The sequence below is a fragment of the Talpa occidentalis genome, unplaced genomic scaffold (genome assembly GCF_014898055.3).
Source record: "Talpa occidentalis isolate TD23 unplaced genomic scaffold, MPIMG_talOcc4v2.1 talOcc4.7, whole genome shotgun sequence".
Classification (NCBI taxonomy): Eukaryota; Metazoa; Chordata; class Mammalia; order Eulipotyphla; family Talpidae; genus Talpa; species Talpa occidentalis.
The window spans coordinates 76,423,549-76,444,978 of NW_023605083.1; the positions used below are offsets into that span (position 1 = coordinate 76,423,549).

General features: G+C 37.4%; 1 protein-coding gene across 18 annotated transcripts in view; it reads right to left on the bottom strand.

Annotated features, from left to right (window-relative positions):
• The window catches only part of CDC14B (cell division cycle 14B), a 108,770-nt gene that overhangs the window by 24,062 nt on the left and 63,278 nt on the right, over positions 1–21,430 (bottom strand). For all 18 annotated transcript variants that reach the window (XM_037494999.2, XM_037495007.1, XM_037494998.2 and 15 more), the window contains 8 exons: positions 19,141–19,217; positions 14,948–15,014; positions 12,161–12,223; positions 8,964–9,051; positions 8,436–8,666; positions 3,865–4,003; positions 3,555–3,714; positions 2,675–2,772 (listed from right to left, as the gene is read on the bottom strand). In XM_037494999.2, coding sequence (XP_037350896.1) covers positions 2,675–2,772; positions 3,555–3,714; positions 3,865–4,003; positions 8,436–8,666; positions 8,964–9,051; positions 12,161–12,223; positions 14,948–15,014; positions 19,141–19,217 — 923 coding nt within the window. The remainder of the gene's footprint in view (positions 1–2,674; positions 2,773–3,554; positions 3,715–3,864; positions 4,004–8,435; positions 8,667–8,963; positions 9,052–12,160; positions 12,224–14,947; positions 15,015–19,140; positions 19,218–21,430) is intronic.

The following is a 21,430-nucleotide window of genomic DNA, read 5'->3' on the forward strand; positions in this document are numbered from 1 at the left end:
CCCGCGGCTCCCCTCAGCAGTGTATTTCAGTCAGTCTGCCTGTTCTGTTCCCCACTCTGTCTGTGGTGAATCCTCTCACCCCCCACCCTACACATTTGGCCTGTACCCCGGTTCTTGTATGCATGAATAAATAAATCTTTAAAAAAAAAAGTATGCCTTACATACTCCCTGGTGGCACAAGGGGTTAAATCTCAGCACTGTCAAGCTATCACCAGCCACTGCAGCAGGAGTTCGCTCCCCGGCCAGGGAACTACCCACATGGCACAGCAGACCTCTCCTGTCTCGCCCACTGCTCCCCTCAGCAGTGTATTTCAGTACATCTGCCTGTTCTGCTCCCCACTCTAATCCCCTCACCCCTTTACCCCCACACCTCTGACTTACACCCCAGTTCTTGTATGCATAAATAAATAAATCAAATCTTAAAAAAAATTGTATGCCTTACAAGTCATTGTGTTAATGGGAAGGAGAGCGTAGGAGTTATTCTGTCTCTAGAATTACAATTAAAGGGAATCTGAGCAAAGGCCAGTGTCCTTTATTACCTTTGAGGGTAAGGTGGAATATAACCAGATAACTAAACAAATGATAGGACAGAGTTGGTTTTTCCTCCCCAAGTCATCGCTACTACATATATTTAACCATCATTGATCATGTTCAAAATCCACCCCAAGGGATTTCACACACCAAGGTGAATGTAATTATTATCTAATGTCATCTTCTGGTTTTCAACAATATTTAGAATTTTTTCCTTCATTTTTTTGTTTTATATTACCACAAACGTATCAGCAAAGAGACCCTTACAGTCTCAGCTTTTCTAGGAAAGAGCATCCAGTGATCCGAAACTCTTTAGAAAACAATCACAAGAAAGCATAGTGACTAGAGGAAATTTCCTATAAGTCCAATTTAACAAAAACTTTTTATTAAGCAGAATTCCCATCCCCTGACTCCCAACTTGAATAATGAACAAAAAATGATAAGCTACTGGGAAAAGCAAAACAAAAACCCAGCACAACTAAAGCAACCCACAAAAACACCCATTTTCTAGGGCTTGCAGTTCAAAGTGTAAATCCTGGACCAAACCAGTAGCATCTGCAACACCTGAAAGCTTGCCAAACAAACAAAATCTAGGGGATATTCCCAGACCCAGTGATGATACAGCATCCCTGGCGCCTGCAATGCACACTGCAGTTTGAGAAGCACTGTTTTGGGGGACTGAAGGGACTATATTTCTAAATAAAAAGAACAATTAAGGTGGCTTAGGGGTTAAGTCTCAGTGCTATCACCACAGTGGCCTGAGTTCAATCCTGGCCAGGGCGCGAACCCACATATGGAGCAGCAGACCTCTCCTGTCTCGCCTACTCCTCCCCTCAGCAGTTTATTTCAGTCAATCCATTTGTTCTGCTCCTTACTCTGTATCTGGGGAATCCTCTCACTCCTGACCTCTGGCCTACACCCCAGTTCTTCTATGCAAAAACAAAAACAAAAACCAAAAACCATTAAGGCCTTAGATGAAGAAATGTAAAAAACAAAATGACATATGGAGTTAAAGTATATAAATGTAACAATCTTTTTTTTTTTTAAAGATCCAGTTATTCATACATACAAGAACTGGGGTGTTCTTAAAGCAGTGTAGTTGACCAAAGCACCATGGAGCTCTAAAGAGAATGTTTATTAAATACCCATATTCATTACTGAAGCCCTTCATTCATGTGACATTTTATACTGGCAAACTCCGTTTCTTTGTCTGGGTCTTTTAAGAACCTTCCAGTACAACAAGCCATGACATACACATGTCTTATTGTAGATCTACTTTACAACTTTAGATTATGAAGAGATGCCTGTGAAATCCATTTTTAATTAAAAAGAAATCTTGTTCTTCTCTGCCACAAGTATGTATTATGTCACTAGTTCCTTACCATACTAGTGAATAAAATGGCCTATTTTGATTTTCCCCTCCAAAAAAAGGGGGATGAGGAGGGCCTAGAAGTTTATTGCCCTACAATGAAGAGGGAGATTATTAGAGGGAAGGAACCCAACCTTAGAAAAAAAGTACAATGGCCAAGATTTTTTGATTCTACATATTTTTCTAATAATCTGGATGTTCTAAGAGGTTTTATCCAAATTAAAAGAAACCAAAGCATAACTAGACGTATACATACTCAATAACCATGAAATTTCCAATCCTCATGCTAACCCTTTTTCTGCAATAGTTCCTCAAACAAAAAATTAATATAAAAATAGTTTACTCTAATTCATCACTGTCCCCCCCAAATATAATGACATTAAGCTATCATGATACCCCTGATTAAATTCTACTAAATTATCTGCAATATAGTAGTAAGTTTAAAGAAATGCACAACTTTAATAACTATGAACAATTACTTTGTGGTTTACATCTGCTGTCATTCTTGTGAGGATGCCACATAGCGATCTTCCATGGAGAAAAAGCATTGCTAACATTGCTTTCTGACCTACATAGGCCAGTGAAGTTATAACAAAAGATGGAAATAAACAAAGGTAGCCAGGAGTTTCTCAGGCAACACCCCTAGATTTTAAGTAACTTTCCAAGTGATATAAAGGGCATATAACTATGGAGCAAAATGTACAGTAAAACATGCTCATGAAAGACTTCATATACATATTAAATAACATCAACCACACAAAGGAAACCACTCACGTGAGGGGAATAGCGTTTGTTTTTGACTGTCTTCTGCTTTTCAGAGCCCGAAGTCTATCACCTTGAGTCACTCCATTGATTTCGTCGTCATCACTGTACTGTACAAGTAAAAAAACACTGAGCTAATGATTTAAGTTGCATGTATTCAATCAATAAAGCATAGGGACCACATTTATCCATATGCATAAAAGTGTATATATATGTATGTATGTGTATATATACACAAACACCTATGCATACACACATACACAAATATACACTTCAACTTCCTGCTGAACTCTAAAGTATATTTCTCTTTTCAAAATAAACCTAGAGGTCAAGTTTCACGATACCCAAAAACTGACTTTCAAAATACAGAATCCAGTATCATTTGTTATAAAACATATTAATAAGAAAGAGGCATAATGGGTTTTCAGTATTGAAAACATTCTCTTTTAAATTTCACAATTTACTTACCACGATTTAATATAGTACTCCTACCACCCTAAACTCTTGGCTCTTTAAAATTCTCCATTTGAGAAGGGTTGGTTCCCTAAATCAGCTGTCACAGACGAGAAAAAGTTGATGGGGTACAAAGGGGAGAATTACTAGGTCAAGCTAAAATGATCACTACACATACCTCTTTTTCCACCAATGCCTAGTAAGTTTATAAAAAAAAAACAACCCACACAATTTTTGCCTGTAGACACATAACCTGGTTTTAAACATTTTGAAATAAAAAGGTGCTAAAGAGGGCTATACATGTAAAAAAAAAAAATGTGTGACGATAATCCCTCAAAATGTGCTTTATTACTTTTATCTACAATTTTCTCCATGTCCTCAAAGGTTTTCAACAGCATTTAAAGCAATTACAAAAGCATGATGGGGATGGTTCGATTACCAGTTCAGTTTCGTGCTTGTCCTGGTTTTCGATCCCATTAATGGAAATGTCATCAACAGCCAGGAGGAGTTTTGTGACAGCTGCTCTGTGTTTTCCATTCTTCTGACTCCTTAACTTTTGACGGAAATAGTCACCTTCCAACCAGAGGCTTGCCTCTTTCCTAGAGTGTTTAAATGACATCAAAATATAGCCTTCCAGAAACATACAAATTTCTCCTACGGCATGATCTATTCTGAGTAAGTCTACTGCCCCATAACTTTCCAGAACCGTGTGTTCCCTAAGAAATTACAGATAATCTCGCTCTACTTACATAACCAAAAATTGTTGCTGAGGCCCAATCACTGAGCCAGGTCTACAGATTCTGACCCAAGCAATGGTCTCAGCTGCTGACATCCTGTAATGCTTCATCATGTAGCAGGCTATCAGAGTTCCTGTTCGTCCAAGACCAGCTAAGAAAAGAAACAAACCAATAAGACCTAGCCTCACAGCCTCCAGAATTTTATTGTGCAGTAGAATACTTTTTAAAGGCTTCCCATGATTCTGCTTTCCTCAAGTTTGAATATGCACTGCCAACAACTGGAGTTCTTAAAAATACTGGCTCTTACCTCCAAAATTCTGATTTCAATGGTGTGTGGTGCAGTATGGACAGAGTTCTACAATCTCCAAGATGAGTCTATGTACAGTCAAGATTGAACATCACTCTCTGAGTGATGATTCTCAGTAAGCAGTGTTTTTTACTCTGGGTTTTTCTGTTAACTGTATCATCATTTTTTTGGCAGCGGTATCAAAAGCACAGGCTTAAAAATCTTGCACTTTCTCATCTAACAGTTTTTTCCTACTCTACTTTCATATTCATTTTCACAGATTTTTCTTTTTATTCTAGTTCTGTTGCTCTCCTTTACTCTCATGCAGACTTCTATCATAACCTCAGACCACTGTTAATTTTAAGGTCAGATATAGTTGGATGAGACTGACAAATTGTAGGACTCTGAGCAATCACACTGTACTCCAAATGTGGGTGGGCCTCACCCAATCAGTTGAAGTTATGCACAGAACAAAAAGATTGGCCTCTGTGAACTTGAGGAATTCTCCAGCAGACTGCTTTTGGACTTTACCATGTGCTCTCCTGCACATCCATTCTGCCAGATCACACTAGATTCTGCACTTGCCAGCCTCCATATTTGCACTGTCCAATTCCTTATACTAAATCTTTCTGTCTCTGTCTCTATCTCTTCTGGAAAACTCTAATATAGATTTTGGTACCATGAAGTAGCATGTTACTTAACAATATGTAAAAAAGTGGAAGTGGCTTTGGAATTGGAATTGTAAAGTCTGGAAGAGTTTTGAAGCACATGTGAGGGGAAAAAAAACCTACACTGGCTTGAAGGGACTGTTGGTAGGAATGTGAATGTTAATGGTGATTCTGGTGTGAGTTCAGATGAAAATGAGGAACACACTGGAAACTGGAAAAAAGTGGAGGGAAAGTGTTAGAAAGTGATAAAAAAAAAAAAAAACAGACTGAATTGCCTTGAGGGTTTTGTGGAAGGTTTAACTTGTGGGTGACAGTCTCAGGTATTTAGCAAGGGATATTTGTAAGTTTGAGGGTATAGTTTGGTTCGTCCTTACTGATTATGGCAAAATGTGAGAGAAGAAAGCTGAATTAAAGGAATTGCTAAGCAAAGAGGAACCAGAAACTAAACATTTAGAAAATTCTAGGCCTACCTACATTGCAGAAAGTGAGAAAGCATTTTCTGGAGAGAACACCAAAGGTGTGATTAGAAATCAAATCCATAAAGAGATTACCCATACAGTTAATCAGTCATCTCAGCAGAAGCCAAAAATAGTGGTGGGATTATACTAGCCAACACACTGCCAGGTTAGACTAAAGAGGACAGACACAGGATAAAATAAAGGAAGACTTCCAGATTTCTGGAATTCTAATGACTGACAATAGAGGTTTCTAGCTGCAAACATGCCTCATCCTTCAAGAAAAGGACAACAAGATCCAGAATAATGTATATACTCTGTCTTGGTGGGCAGAGTGTTCTAAATATTTGTTAGATGTACTTGGTTTACTGTGTTGTTCAAGTCCTCTATTTCCTTATTTATCTTCTGTCTGGTTGCTCCCTGCATTATTTAAAGTGGGATATTGAAATTTCCAACTATTGCTATGTAACTTTATATCCCCCTTCAATTCTGTCAATTTTTCCTTCATAAATTTTAAAGGTTTGTTATTAGGCATGTAAAATGTTTATAAATAGGCCTCCCTGGTGGCGCAGCAGGTTGAATGCAGTGCTGTGAAGCTGTCCACAGCCTCTGCAGCGCTGGTTCGATTCCTGGCCAGCCAGGGAGATTCCCACGTGGCTCAGGAGACCTCTCCTGTCTCGCCCGCTGCTCCCCTCAGCAGTATATTTAGGTCCTTCTGCCTGTTCTGCTCCCTGCTCTGTCTCTGGTGACTTCTCTCACCCTCCCACATCTCTGGCCTGTACCCCAGTACTTGTATCAATTAAAAAAAGAAGTTTATAAATATCATCTTAATGTGTTGAATTTTCTGTTAATATAGAATGCCCCTTTTTGTCCTGTGTAATTTTTCTTTATCTAAAGTCTATTTCTGAAGAGCACAAGGAACTATTGTAATGGTGCATGGGTGGTGGGAATTATACGGGGACTACACCTGAGGGGAGAAAGCACACACCATACAAAAAGGAAGAATGATGTAAAGTATATATAAAATAAAAAACAAAGTCTAGCTTTGTCTGTTATTAGTGTAATCACCTCTGCTCTCTTTTGGTTACTTTTACATGAAACCTTCCTTCCCATCTTTTCATTTTCAACCTATGTGTCTTTGTATCTAAACTAAATCTCTTTAAGATTGCATATATTGGATTATTATTTTTAAGTCATTTGTCAGTCTCACCTTTTGACTGGAGAATTTACAACTGAGGTTACAATAATGCCAGCCTTTACCAGAGATCCTGTTTCTTCATAAAACTTTAAGTGACTGTCTAGTATCCTTTAATTCAATCTTTACTATTTCTTACAAGGCAGACCTAGTGGTAGCAGACTTTCCCTCCAATTTTAGCTACCTGGGGATGTCTTACTTCCTCATTTTTCAGAGACAGTTTTGCTAGACTTAAGATCTGTGGCTGACCGTTACTCTCCTTCAGCAGTCTGAATATATCAGCTCATCACCTTCTAGTCTCCAAGGTTTCTAATGAGAAATCTGCTAATAATTGTACTTGTATATACTAAGTTGATTTTTCTCGTGTTGCTTTTGAGATTCTCAGAGAATCTAAAATTCTGATTTTAGAATGATTAATTCTAATACGCCTTGCTGTGAATCTCTAAATTTGTCCTGATTGCAGCTCTCTGACACTGAAATTTGCATCTTTTGTCAAATTTAGGAAATGCTCAGCCATTACTTTAAATGATCTCCTTGTTACTTTTTCTTCCTTCTGCCATCAGGATTCCCACAATTCATATACATTGGTCCACTTTGTGGTGTCCCAGATGTCTATTAGGCTAAGTTCACTTTTCAACCCTTTTACTTTCTGTTCCTCAGACTTGATCAGGTAAGTGGTACTATCTTAAAGTTTGCAGAATCTTTCTTCTGCTTGCTTGATTTTCTCCAGTAAATTTTTCATTTCAGTCATTACACATTTCACTTTCAGAATTTCTTTTTGGTATCCTTTTATGTTTTCTATTTCTCTATTGATATCTCCATTGTACACAGTTTTCTTGACTTTGTCCACATTTTCTTTTAGCTTCTTATGCATCTTTATATGTTGTTTTTAATGTCTCTGTATAGTAAGTTCACCGTTTAGTCTTTTTCAGGGATGGTTTCTGTTTATTCATTCTTGTTCCTTTGAATGAGCTATACTTTCTTGTTTCCTGCCTTCTGATGTTTCTGGTGAAAACTGGACATTTTAATTTAATAACATGGTAACTTGAGAGATTAGATTTTGGCTATTCTCCAGGTTTGCTATTTTTGTTTTTTTAGACTTTTGTTAACAAAAATGTTAGATTTTTCTTAACAAAAATGCTTGTTGTCTTCTTAACTATCCAACAAAAGAAGAAAAACTAAGTAAGTCTAGCACATTCATATAATGAATACAAACACTTCAGTTATTCAACAAATATTTATTAAGTGCTAGTCACTGTTCCAACTGTAGAAAACATAGCAACTTAATAGAATATAAGGCGACAAAACTCTTGGAGTTTGTTCTGTCGTTGACATAGGCTAGAACCTACTAAATAGTAGACAGTGAATAGATATTTGATGAATAAATGAATGCATTTCAACACGGTAAGACTTTGTAGAGTTACTTATGAATCCAATTTAATTTGCTAAACTTTTCATAGAAAACTAGGGTTTTTTTTTTTTTTTTTTTTTTAAAGATTTATTTATTTACATAAGCACTGGGTACAGTCAGCAGCGCGGGAGGGTGAGAGAATTCACCAGAGCCAGAGCGGGGAGTAGAACAGGCAGAAAGACCGAAGTACACTGCTGAGGGGAGCAGCAGGCAGCAGGAGAGGTCAGCGCGCCATGTGGGACCCTCCTCCAGTGGCCGGGGAGCAGCCGGGGATCGAACTGGCACTGCAGAGGCTGCAGGCAGCTTTGAAACCCAGTGCTCAACTGCTGTGCCACCAGGGGAGGCCCGAAAACTAGGTTTTTAAAAACATTCTTTATATATATTGCTTTTTAATGTCACTCATACCTCAATAAAGTGATTTTAATAAAAACGCTTACAAGAAAATAAAGGCATTCTTTTAAAAACCAAGGCAGCATATTAGAACTGGCATAAAGTCCAAATGAGCATGGTATGTTTCTACACAACTACATATGTGTCCACTATATTTTAACCAACCTTAGAAACATACCTTTACAATGTACTGCAATAGCACCCTCGGCATTTTCACAAATATTCAGAAATTCTCTGACTATGGCATCACTAGGGGTGCTGCCATCCGCAAAGAAAAGGTCATAGTGATCGAAACCAGCATTCGTAAAGCGTTTGGCATCATACATCCTTTTATTCAGACGAATAACGGTAGTAACGTTGTGGCTCTTAAAATATGAAATATAAGTCTCAGGAGAATGTTGGTGGTAACCTACATAAAGAAATTCACCAGATATCATAAAAGCAGAAAGAAAACATTGTATAACAATTTCACTTGTAACTGGGTAGAAACAGTATCTGGACTGGGGATTGCGTATCAATTTGATTGTAACTGTAAAAAAAAGTCATTAAAAAAGTTAAAATCCAGGCAGAATAACATATGAAAATGACAAAGTGTACTTAAATAATTAACAGTCAATCTTAGTTTAAACTCTGGTCTCTTTTAAAAGAAAATAAAGGATGGGTACTTTTAATAACAAAATTATATTGGTTTCATATTTAGACATACCGCTTTCAAGTTTGGTTCTTGAGTGAGGCCCACAGAAGGCAATGAATAGATCTGGTATTATCCAGTTAAAATCTCCATTTTCTGCTTTCTGTAAAGAGAAGAACCAGCACAACTCATTTTTGGGACTTAATTTCCTACCCAGTCTTCAGTATTGACTGTCTGTAGAACTTCAAATCCATTTGTATTAAAACAAAGCTGTTTCTAAATGACTGTGAAAAGTAACCTGGAATTTGAAGTAGTATGAATATTTCCATGGAATCATTAGTTCTTCTGATGGCTCTAAGCACGTTCAACCTTCCTTTCTTTTGACATAGCCTAATCATAGTCTTTTAACATTTTTTTGCTACGGTAGTCGGCCTTCAGAAAGTAAAGCTGACTATTATTATCTAAAAAATATGTAAGTGCTTTGGTTATTTTATCTGAGTAAATTCTCACTTGCTGCTAATTAATAAGCAAACTTTTCTAAATTGAGGGATCTGGAAATTCCCGTTTTCCAGAATGACAAATTGGCTCCCATTATGAGCCACATCAACATCTTGAACAAAGAAAAAACTAAGTTCTTGACTTCTCAATGCTTACTTTTTATTTGTGGAGAGATACTTTTCATCATTTTGCTAGTTGTTTAATAAGAGGCCCAATGAAAAATTTTCACTAAGCCCTCCAGGAAATTCAAATCACAAGTATACTGAGTTGTAGCATGTCTCTTGGAAAAAAATATGAAAATAAACTGAAATTTAAAACACCTTACTTCCTGTTAAGTTCTGTGAATTGAACTACCTAGCAATTTTAAGATAAGTATAGTTCAAATTTAACCACAAGAGAAATGGATAAAGACTTAGGCAGGAAGTAGGAGACACTTGATAGTGGAGCAGAGAACTGGTGATAAAAACAAGATCAATTAGCTTTGAAACTGTGGTCTGTGTACGTGTACCTAACAACAAGTAAGAAATAAACCAGAATAAACTCTCTCAGGTCAGGCAGGTAATCTCAGACCTATTTACTTATCAGTGAGAGAAATAGTGAGCCCCTGGTTCAAAGCTAAAAGGTGTAAACAGGAATGAGGCTAAGTTTTGCCAGATGTTCTGATTTTGAGGAAAAACAAAACAAAACAAAACAAAACAGAAATCTGGAGTTTTTAGTGAGCAACTTGTGATTACACTTCACTGAATTGCAGGAATCATAGAGTGTTAGATGCATCCTGAATTCTAAGAAATTAAAACAGGAAAAAATAGGTGACATTGAATCAAAGAAAGACACTAATCCAAAGTCTCTCAAGATACTGTAATGAGGGCCTCCCTGGTGGCGCAGCAGTTGAGCGCTGGGCTGTGAAGCTGCCCGCAGCCTCTGCAGCGCCAGTTCGATCCCGGCCACCAGGTGAGGGTCCCACATGGCACGCAGACCTCTCCCGCCGTGCTCAAACTGCTGCCCTCAGCAGTGTACTTCATCAGTCTGCCTGTTCTGCTCCCCACTCTGGCTCTGGTGAACTCTCTCACCCTCCCACGCTTCTGACTATACCCAGTGCTTGTATAAATAAAATAAATAAATCTTTAAAAAAAAAAGATACTGTAATGAATTTCATCTGCGAGCTGCCCATGGCCTATAGCTATCTAAGAAGTTCCCTGTGTCTCAATGTAGTTACCCTGAAAGTAAGTAACAAGGGTAGGTGACCCTGCTACTACTACTCCCCGCCAATGCTGCAATTTATGCATTAGTGAGGGAGCTCATTAGTGCCTATATTATTCCTTAGTGACACAAAATGGTATCACTGAGCTTCAATGAAGGAATAGCAACCGGTGTTTTAATAGTTTTGTTTGCTTCAGAACAGAAAATATATATTATATTCAATAGATTGGTCATTGAATATACATTAGGACTTTAGAAATGCATCACTATTACAGGAGAAGTAGAGACAGGGTTTGCTTTAATTAACCACACAATATGCTTTTACATTTTTGGTACAAGACAGTAATGACTGATGGTAACTATTAACGCAGTTTATCGGTAAAACAGTTGTCAAACCTAAGAGTTTAAAATAAATTACTTTAGAAGCTGACTGTGAAAGCATAGCTATCTTAGGATTCAACATATTGCTGCATAGAGGGCTGTCTGGGGAATCACTCATTATTAATGAGATTATTACTCAAGGCCAACTACAGTGTGATAAAAAGACAAGATTCCACAAGTATTCTTGCTGAAAAGGAGCTTTAGTGTAGCATTTTTCTGGTTATCTGCTTGGAGGATAAAATAGTAGAAACAAATTACATATCCTTTTTAAAAAATGTGTTGTATTAAAAAAACATAGAGGGCATCTGTGGTTTTGCCTGCCTAGACTGTTTTTTCTTTTTGATCTGTATGGTTTGATAGGGCTAACCCCAGCACTCCAGTTCTGGGGGTGACTAGCCAGAGTGTTCTCTGACCCTACACTGCCAGGAACACAGCTTGGTTCTGGGCGAGGTACATGATATATGCCAGACCATTGAGAGGAGCTTGTGGGCCTTCTGCTGAAACCATGAATGCCCTTTTCTGACGAGTTTGTCAAACAGGTAAGTCAAAGCTGTGAGCAGTCTTTATCACACCGGGGAGGACTGACCTGGAAACAAAACTAGTTTCCACCCAATTTCTGCTAAATGTTTGAGTACCCATGAAAATCAATTAGTAAACCACACAAAGGTAAGTGCCTGAGTATGTGAATCTGGCATAAAGTTACACGTACTTTTTAGACTTTTTTGCTTACGCAAGTCAGTAAATTTTCCATTTTTTACTTGTCATTTGTGTTTACTTTCTGTGATTTGCAACCAGAAATGCCCTAACTTCATATAAACAAAAGGTTATGATCAAACAGGTACTTTTCAGAGGATTAAAGTGATTATTTATTCATCTTATCAGATACTATGCTATGGATTTGGTAAACATCTTTTCATGTAATCACTATATGAAAATTCATCAACGCTAAAAGAATTTAAACCTAACATTAAAGAAAAATGCCCAGAACAACTTATGTACTCTGGAAGGATGCATCAAATACAGAAATTACAGCTAAGAAATGGGATTGCAGAAATGGAGATAAGAGGATAAAGACAACTTTCTTTATTTTACTCTGTATACATCTAAATTGTTCATATTGCAGTGAGCAGGAATATTACTTCTTTAAGTAAAACATGAAGAAAACAGTTAAAAAAATATCCTGCAAAACTTACCTCATAGTATTCATATTCATCAAGATTAAATGAGTTGAAATTAAGGAAGCCATATAACATTGCCTAAAATCCAAATGAAATCTTTTAAGAACAAAGATGCAAACAATGTAACAATTTCCAAACCAACCCACAAATAATAAAAATCAGGAGGTGCCCCACAGAAAAAGCATTACTGTATTTAGATTATGTATTTAGATTATGTTTATTTTAATGGATCTGATTTTTTACTAGCTTTGTCAATCATCTTACCTTATACAGCTAAATAATCAAGGCTTTAATGTAATCCCACTAAATTATTAGATCAACACAACAGTCAGACTTCAAATAAAATATACAACCTAATGATCCCTAAATGAATAAAGGATAAATAAACCATAGGTTAGTTAGTTTATCCCAAACAAATCCCACGTACTTCACAAATAGCCTCACTTTCAAATTCTTCTGAATTTGAGATTCAGAATTAAGAAATTCTTGAATTAATAGAGATTAATGTTCTTCACACTAAAGCTGGCCCAGAGATGAAAACTAAAATTCAAAATTTTGAGGAAAAATATTCCTCATGAGAAAAAAAAAATAAGTAAATGTTCTGCTTTATCCTGAAGCCTTGCTCTGAGCTTCAGTGGGCAGAACATGCTAATCAAAATAAACTATTTTCTGAGGTAAGGACAAGCTGGCAACCTCTGAGAAGTGTTCTTCCTGCTCACTGATCATTGAGCCAAACAGAATGCAAGTAAGAATTCATGGTCAACAAGCTATTTTTTCAAAAGGAGCGCTTCTGTAAACCTAGTTTTTAAAATTTAAACTACTGAAATATGAATGAAAAATGAGGTAACTATCAAACCAAAAAAAGTCCTTATTTTATGAAATATTTATTTAAACTAGTTTCAAGGCCAAATCCAAGATGGATTTTATTTCTTTGAATTCAAAATATGAAGTATGTGTCAACACATTAGAACTAGATATCCCAACAGACTGATACAAGATGTAGGTAACATACAATTTCCAGTCTCCTTTGAATTTCATAAGGAGATCCTATTGGAAGTAGCACTAAAATTAAAACAATTATGTTTATAAATGTTTTATATATGTAATATTCAAAACCAGTCACAAATAAAATGTTTAAATTGAAAATCATAAACGGTTGACTGTTGAATAAAGCTAAATACAGCATGAAAAAAGGCAATTTTTATCTAGTTCATTAGACTTTGGATATAATATCTGATTTAAAAAAAAAAAAAACCTAAGCCAAAAAAATAACAATAGAAACTGCTATAAAATGTCATAGCAGGTCATTTCAAGGCTCTCAAAGCTTTCCTTCTTTTTTTAAAGGTGGTGGTAGTGGACAGAAATGTGCCAACCTTCATTAGCAGCGCCGTGGGCTCCATCCCCCAAATACACTGGGGGGGAGTCAGGGGCAGAGGTGTCATTATACCCAAATTGTGTCTCTGGCCAGTACCTTCCAAAAGTCAGACTTGATGGAGCTGCCCCCAGAGCCTATGGCAACTATCTCAATCAGCTCCATACATTAGAGTTATTGAATTCAAACCCAAAAATATTAAGTTCTGAACCTCACTGTCTAATATGGGGGAAAACAGCATACTAATAAATTTCTGAATTTGTCTATTTCTATTGAATTTTTCCTCTCATTTTTATCCATAGCATTCTATCAAAAAGTCTCAGAAAGTTATCATGTTTCATTATATAAGAAAGTAAACCTTTCCTTTTGCCTCTGAAAATATGTCACATATAACACGAGATGTTGATGGCTTATTTGATCCATGACCCAATTTACAATTCTATTTTTTTGTGTGTGTGGCTGACATTCAAGATGTAAGTATACCTGAGGAAGTAAGAGTTATACCCAGGGTCTGCTGTGCCATGTCACCCCAGGGGGCCCGGATCACTAGGAATATGACATGCAGGCCCATCCCTGGAGTCAAGACAGCAAGCAGTCCTGCTTATAAAACACAAGTTATTTTAAAATAGCCTTGACAAGGCAGTAGTGATGCTACTTAGTTTTATATAAAACCTAGTAACAAACTAGCAGACTGTTCAAATTCTTCTGCTGAACTAGACATTGAATGCTTAAGGATATAAAAATGAAGTGTTTGGGGCCTCCTTGGGGGCGTAGCGCTGGGCTGCGAAGCTATCCAAAGCCTCTGCAGGTCTGGTTGGATCCCTGGGCACCGGAGAGGGTCCCACATGGCGCGCAGACCTCTCCTGCCACGCCCGCTGCTCCCTTCAGCAGTGTACTTCGTCAGTCTGCTTGTTCAGCTCCCTGCTCTGGCTCTGGTAAATTCTCTCACCCTCCTGTGCTTCTGACTGTACCCAGTGCTTGTATAAATAAATAAATTTTAAAAAAAATAAAATAAAAAAATGAAGTGTTTGACAGCTACTGAGTTGTAGAAATGTCTGCTGTAAACAGGATTTTTGGGAATCTGACCCATAAAAGACATAAATCAAAGAGAACTTGGAAACCAGTAATCTATTTACTTTTTTTTTTTTTTCCCTTTGAAATCACAACACACTCAAAACCAGTTTTGGATTTAGAACCTAATTACATAAATGTGACTTGTTGTTCGACTGACTTTCCCCTTTATGCAAAGAAGCACTCTAAAGAATCAACTGTTTTTTGGTTTGGTTTCGCTCTAATGTTAATGGGTAAATGAGATGCCTCTGACCTCACCCACATCTTGGAAGATATCTTGGATAAGAAGCCCCAGTCTTCCTAGAACTGTACTTTAAGTTCTCGAAAATAACACTGCCAACATCGTATGAGTCACTTACCTTCTTTACTGCATGAAAACAGTCAAGAAGTGTAATGTAGAAATTGCAGCTCCCATAGGCAGCATCTCTGAAAACCCAAAAGCATTGAAATCCATAGCTTAGTTAATTTAATCTTCTATAGTACATTTACCTCAAGATAAATCTGCCTAGAATTTAAAATCAAATACAGGGCATCCCTGGTGGCGCAGGAGTTAAAGTCTGCGTAATCAAGCTACTGGTAGCCACTGCAGCATGAGTTCGATCCCTGGCCAGGGAGCTAACTAACCTATATGGTGCAGCAGACCTCTTCTGCCTCACCAGCTGCTCCTCTCGGCAGTGTATTTCAGTACATCTTTCTGTACTGCTCCCCCCTGTGTCACTGGTAAATCCTCTCAACCCCCCCAACACACCTCTGACCTACACCCCAGCTCTTATATGCATAAATAAAAAATAGATCTTTAAACAATATATAAACAAAGAACTTATCTATTAAAAAATCAAATCAAATACATACTCAGAACTAGTCTCTGAAAAAAATCCCACAGTTTGGTTTTTAAATAAAAGATAAGTTGCTGTTATAAATTTCACTACAGTTTCTACCTATTCCATTATATACATGAATCAATAACGACCACTTCCTAAATCTCAAATGGTCTCGTGGGATCATTTTTGGCTTTGATGGCTGAGCTCCACAAGTTCCTTTTTGAGTTCAACTAATCAATAATATGTAGCCCTATCACAAAAGGACAAAAGAATTTTGTCTTCAAACTGGAAAATATCATGTCAAACTATTACCAGGAGAGACTGCTTTTTTATTCTGTGTGTGTGTGTGTGTGTGTGTGTGTGTGTGTGTGTGTGTGTGTATCTCCCAGTAGAAAAATGTATTGGGAAATCAAGGTCATAATTAAAATACTGGGTGTAAGGTAAAAAGCATTTGTTCCTCTCATTATACTTTTACAATTTTTAACCATTTAACTGGATAACTTCTTTCTGATTGTTAAAGAATAAAAGTGTGACAGACATGAGTCAACTATCTTTAGCAAATCACTCTATACTTGAGAATGTATTCATGTTATAAATAACTTCACCCAACATTGCATCAATACCTGTCAGTAATCTTACTACAAATCAATTAAGTTTTTGTCCAGAGAAATAAGGTACTCCTCTCCACTCATACCTGCTTCTTCCTGGCTACTTTGAGTCTTTACAAAGTGAAAATTTTTGGAATTAGGCAAGATAAAAATTTAATTATGACAATGCTAGTCATGCCAAAGAACTATGCCTATCTGAACATATTAATTTTTTCCCTAGGGAGAACCAGGTTGCCACTGAAATTGTCTTCAATTGCCTGCCTTGTTTGGATTTTCAGTGTAATATTACCTTAAAAATTAAAGTGCAGGGCCTCCTTGGTGGCGCAAGGGGCTGAGATGCAATCTATGAAGCTATCCACAACCACTGCAGCATGAGTTCAATTGCTGGCCAGAGAGTTACCCACATGGTGCAGCAGACCTCTCCTGACTTGCCCGCTGCTCCCCTCATCAGTGTATTTCAGTGATCTGCCTGTTCTGTTCCCCACTGTGTCTCTGGTGAATCCTCTCACACTCCACACCTCTGGCCTGTACCCCAGAGTTCTTATATACATAAATAAATCAATCTTAAAAAAAAATAAGTGCACATTTAAAAATGTTAATTCTTGCACAAATCTTAGAATCAGACCATTATAGCAACACTGAACTAACAACAGTAACCCATTCAGCTAAAAGGGTTTTAGGAGTTACAGAATTGGTAGAAGTATCAAGGTACATTATTGTATTAGTCTCCATGAGGACAAGATGCAGGTTTTACAACATGCCATATTTATTCTGTAGACTTCTAATGTAAAATTTGTTTTTCTAAAAGCTAGAAAACATCTCTATCCAACCTAGAAGACAGTGATTTAAAAAAAAACTTATTGCCAAGTTTCAGGAAGGAGAAAAACAAAAGCAGCATCAGCATCACCACCTCAGTCAGAAATCCCAGTTCCCAGGGTCTACCACAGTCCTACTGAGTCAGAAGTTCTAGGAGTAGAGCCAGGTAATTTTTGTTCTAACAAGATACTAAAGGTCATAGTGATGTATGTTCAAGTTTAGGAAGAACACAAATACTTGCTTTGTAAAAATATATTTTTCTGGAATAAAGAACATTTTGTATATCTGCTAAGGTGAAAAAATGATGCAGTTTGGTCTATCAAAATTGCCAGTGGAAATAGGATAAATTCCCAAAAAGCATCCCAATATTTTTAACCAGGTCTCCTCAGTTAGCTGGTAATTCTTTTCCACTCAAGTTAAAGGCATCTTGATGCATTTATTCAATGCATAATTTTTTGAGAACTTACAGATGAGGGTCAAGCCTTTATCCATGATGGTACTACAAGCTTTGACCTAGGTCTGGCTGCAGTTGTGCTTTTATACATCCTACTATTTGAATAGACAACAAAAATCTTTCTTTACTGGTTCATATTTATTTCATTAACACCTCCAACTTGAAGCCCACCTACACCTCCCTCCTCTACCCAAGCAATTAAGCTTCTTCAAAATGAAAATAGCAGCTGTAAATCTGGATGTAAGCCTTGTGGGGGGCAAAGTGGGAGGGGGTTGTGATTAAGGTCATTTAACAAACTTGGAAACATAGATGAGAATCAATGAAGGCATATTGCTTGGAAACTGCAAAACAATGTGAAGCTCTACTTTTAAAAATAACAGCTTTCACAGCAGTTTGTATTCACAATAGCCAGAAAGAACAAATTAACCCAAGTAGCCATCCAAAGGGCAAAAGACAAATAATGGTATATTCATAGAATGGAATGCTACAAAAGCAATGAAAAAGGATGAACTACTGATACTTGCTACAACAACATGGATAAATCCGAAAAAGCTAGGTCCACCAAGCTTTCCAAAATTCATACTACATGATACTATTTATATAAAGTTCAAAGGGAAGAAAAACTAACTGCTGGTGGTAGAAACATAGTAGGGACCTGGGATATAGTTACTATTATAGGAAGAGGTAGAAGGGAATATTCAGGGGTGCTGGCAATGTAGCAGGAGGAAAAAACTATTGTGAATTTTTTTTTTTTCAAAATATTATCAGGCTTTATTAATTCTGACTGGCTTACATTCTAATTAGTAAGTTCTAGGGAAAAGTAAAATGTGTGGCAGCAGCAGATATTTAAGTTTGTCATAGTCAAATAACTTTTGTGAAATACAATATGAACTGCAATGATATTGTATTATTGCATACTCACAATAGGATAATCTTGGTTTTGGAAATAAAAATGAATTACTAGGAGTATAGAAGGAAAAATGCATAAAATACAGCCAAATTCTTCTATTATTTGGTTCCACAAGCAAAAAAAAAAGCTGTATTAAATTACTATATAAAAGTCTCTAAAATTTTACTCTCAATTTCTGTACTTATTAAGGGCTGGTAACAAAAAGTTCAGAGACCGGCACTAGGTAACAGAGCATACACTTAGAGAACTAATGCTTCAGATAAACATCTGGCATCTATCACTGAAAATATCAAAATTAGCTAAAATCTAGCTAAATCCTGTCTTTTAGCCAGTTACTGCCTTTTGCCCATGAGACCAAAGAAAACTCATTTTTCAGTGCCAAACTTCAGTAATTTTTTGTGTTTTTTGGTATGCATTTTTATCTGCTCCAGGTGGGGTTTGAACTTAGACTTCAATAATGTATAGTTTAAACTCTGAAACCTTTCCAAATAAATCTATATTTCCTTTTTTTTTCCTCCTCAGCAAGTTTACTGAGGAAAGAGAAAAAGGAAAGAGAGACGCCTGCATAGACACAGACAGGCAGGCTTAAAGGACAAGAACTGCCAAATCTGTTTCATTGAGAAAGTCTGTGGAAGGTCTTACAGCTATTTAAAAAGATTCTGCCTAAGGTCAAAACCAAAAATGACTCCAGACATTATACTGGCATCCCTGTACTGGGTGGAGACCAGGGAGGCTGCTAAAAATCCTACAATGTTCAGCATAGCCCCTATCAACAAAATGTCAATGGAGTCATTATTGAGCTACCTAGGTACTCACACCTACATTCCCATAAAACTGCCCTTCGGAATCGACTGTTTATAGGTTCTTTTTTCAGAAACATACACCAAGATATTTCTGGTAAGGACCTGATTACATGAATCTACCACATCATTTTTATATTTACCTGAAAGGAATATAGGATGTATCTCCAAACATTAGTATTCTATATGCGTCTTCTGGAGTTCTCCCCAAATATATGACCTACATTTGAAAAGACAAAAAGATAATTTACTTTTAAATGAAAACATGGTGCTATCACTGTTCTGCACAATTTTTGGCCAATGAACTGAGTCGGTCCTCCAGCCTTCCCAAGAAGTCTGAGTCACCCAGCAGCCTGTCAGTGAATTCCTTTTTTTGTCTAAATCTGCCATAGCTGGTTTCTATTGCCTGCAACAAGAGTCCTGACCGACAACATTTCACAACAATCTTTTGTAGTGAGTACAACTTTTTAAAAATAGATTTTCTAAATCAAGATGTTAGATTGAACACATCTTTTACTAACCTCCTTTCTAAAAATTCACTAGAATGACAGTAAAGAAGTGTCTGTTGGGGGTAGGACTGAGGTGGGTTGGGGTGGGGATGAGGTGGAGAGGGACACAAAACCAGAGCCCAGATGTTAGTAAGTTCCATTCACTTACATTTACCTACTTGTCATACTATACAGGTTTCCTATAGAACTGTATGTGTTGCTATTCTCAATTGCTTCTTTTATGTTCAAAACTATGTTATGCTTCAATTGTCATCTGGAGAATAAATAAATTCTTTAGCAATTGAGATTCATAGTTGGTATATTTGGCATTTCCAAAAATTTCATTCTGCCCAAACATTTATTTTTGATTGAGTACACAATTGTTATCCTGGAGTTCTTTTCTATCAATAGTTATATGCATTGTTCTGTTTGTCTTCTCATTTCTTTTCTTTTTTTTTAAAGATTTATTTTATTTATTTATACAAGCACTGGGTACAGTCAGAAGCATGGGAGGGTGAGAGGATTCACCAGAGTCAGAGCGGAGAGCAGAGCAGGCAGACTGACGAAGTACACTGCTGAGGGGATGAGTGGGCCAGGCAGGAGAGGTCTGCGCGCCATGTGGGACCCTCACCAGGTGGCTGGGGATCAAACCAGCACTGCAGAGGCTGCGGGCAGCTTTGAGCCACCCGGGAGGCCCTGTCTTCTCATTTCTGATGTTAGATAAGTTTTTGTGTATCGATCTCTCTTCCTTCTTTCCTCCATCATACAAGTAACCTACTTGTTCTAGAAAACTAGGAGTTCAAGAATTTCACCAGCATCCCACTAAATAAGTCATCCCCCACTCAAAATTAAGTTTGCCCGGGACTTTCTGACCCTCACATTTTAAATTTAAAAAGTTAATTTGAAATTTTTTATCTCCATTGTATATGTGTACACACACACACACACACACACACACACACACACACACACACATACACCACACACAATTTTCTCAACCAAAATGCTAAGCATTCCATAGTGAGGGGCCCATATCTTATGTTTCATTGTAACTCCTACTTCATATAATATATATGAACTTTGATTCAAAATTTTAATTGAATCTAAATTTACTTATATTAATTAGGAAATCTTAAAGTGACTGATTAAAAAAATGGATATAGGGGCCTTCCTTGTGGTAGAAGGAGTTAAGTCACAGCACTATAAAGCTATACAGGGCCGCCCGGTGGCGCAGCAGTTGAGTGCTGGGCTGCGAAGCTGCCCGCAACCTCTGCAGCTCTGGTTCGATCCCCGGCCACCGGCCACCGGCAAGGGTCCCACATGGGTGCGCAGACCTCTCCTGCCGCCCACTGCTCCCCTCAGCAGTGTACTTCAGTCCTTCTGCCTGTTCTGTTCCCTGCTCTGGCTCTAGTGAATTCTCTCACCCTCCCACACTTCTGACTGTACCCAGTACTTGTATAAATAAATAAATACATCTTAAAAAATAAATAAAAATAAAAAAATTAAATTAAATTAAAAAAAACAAAATAAAATAAAGCTATACAGCCACTGTAGCACAAGTTCCATCCCCAGGCCAGGGAGGTGACCCACATGGAGCAGCAGACCTCTCCTGTCTCACCCACTGCTCCCCTTGGCAGTGTATTTCTGTCAATCCACCTGTTCTGCTCCCCACTCTGTCTCTGGTGAATCCTCTCATCCCCCACACCTCTGGCCTGTACCCCAGTTCCTGTATGTATAAATAAATCTTTTTTTTAAGATTAATATTTATTTATGCAGATAGCAGGCTGCACCATGCGGGCAGCTTCCTGGCTGGGGATTGAACCCATGCTGCAATGGCTGCGGACAGCCTCATCGGCTGTATCTTAACCTCTTGTGCCACCAGGGAGGCCCTAAATAAATAAATCTAAAAAAAAAAGAGAGAGAGTTGATTCAGCTTCTAAAGGAT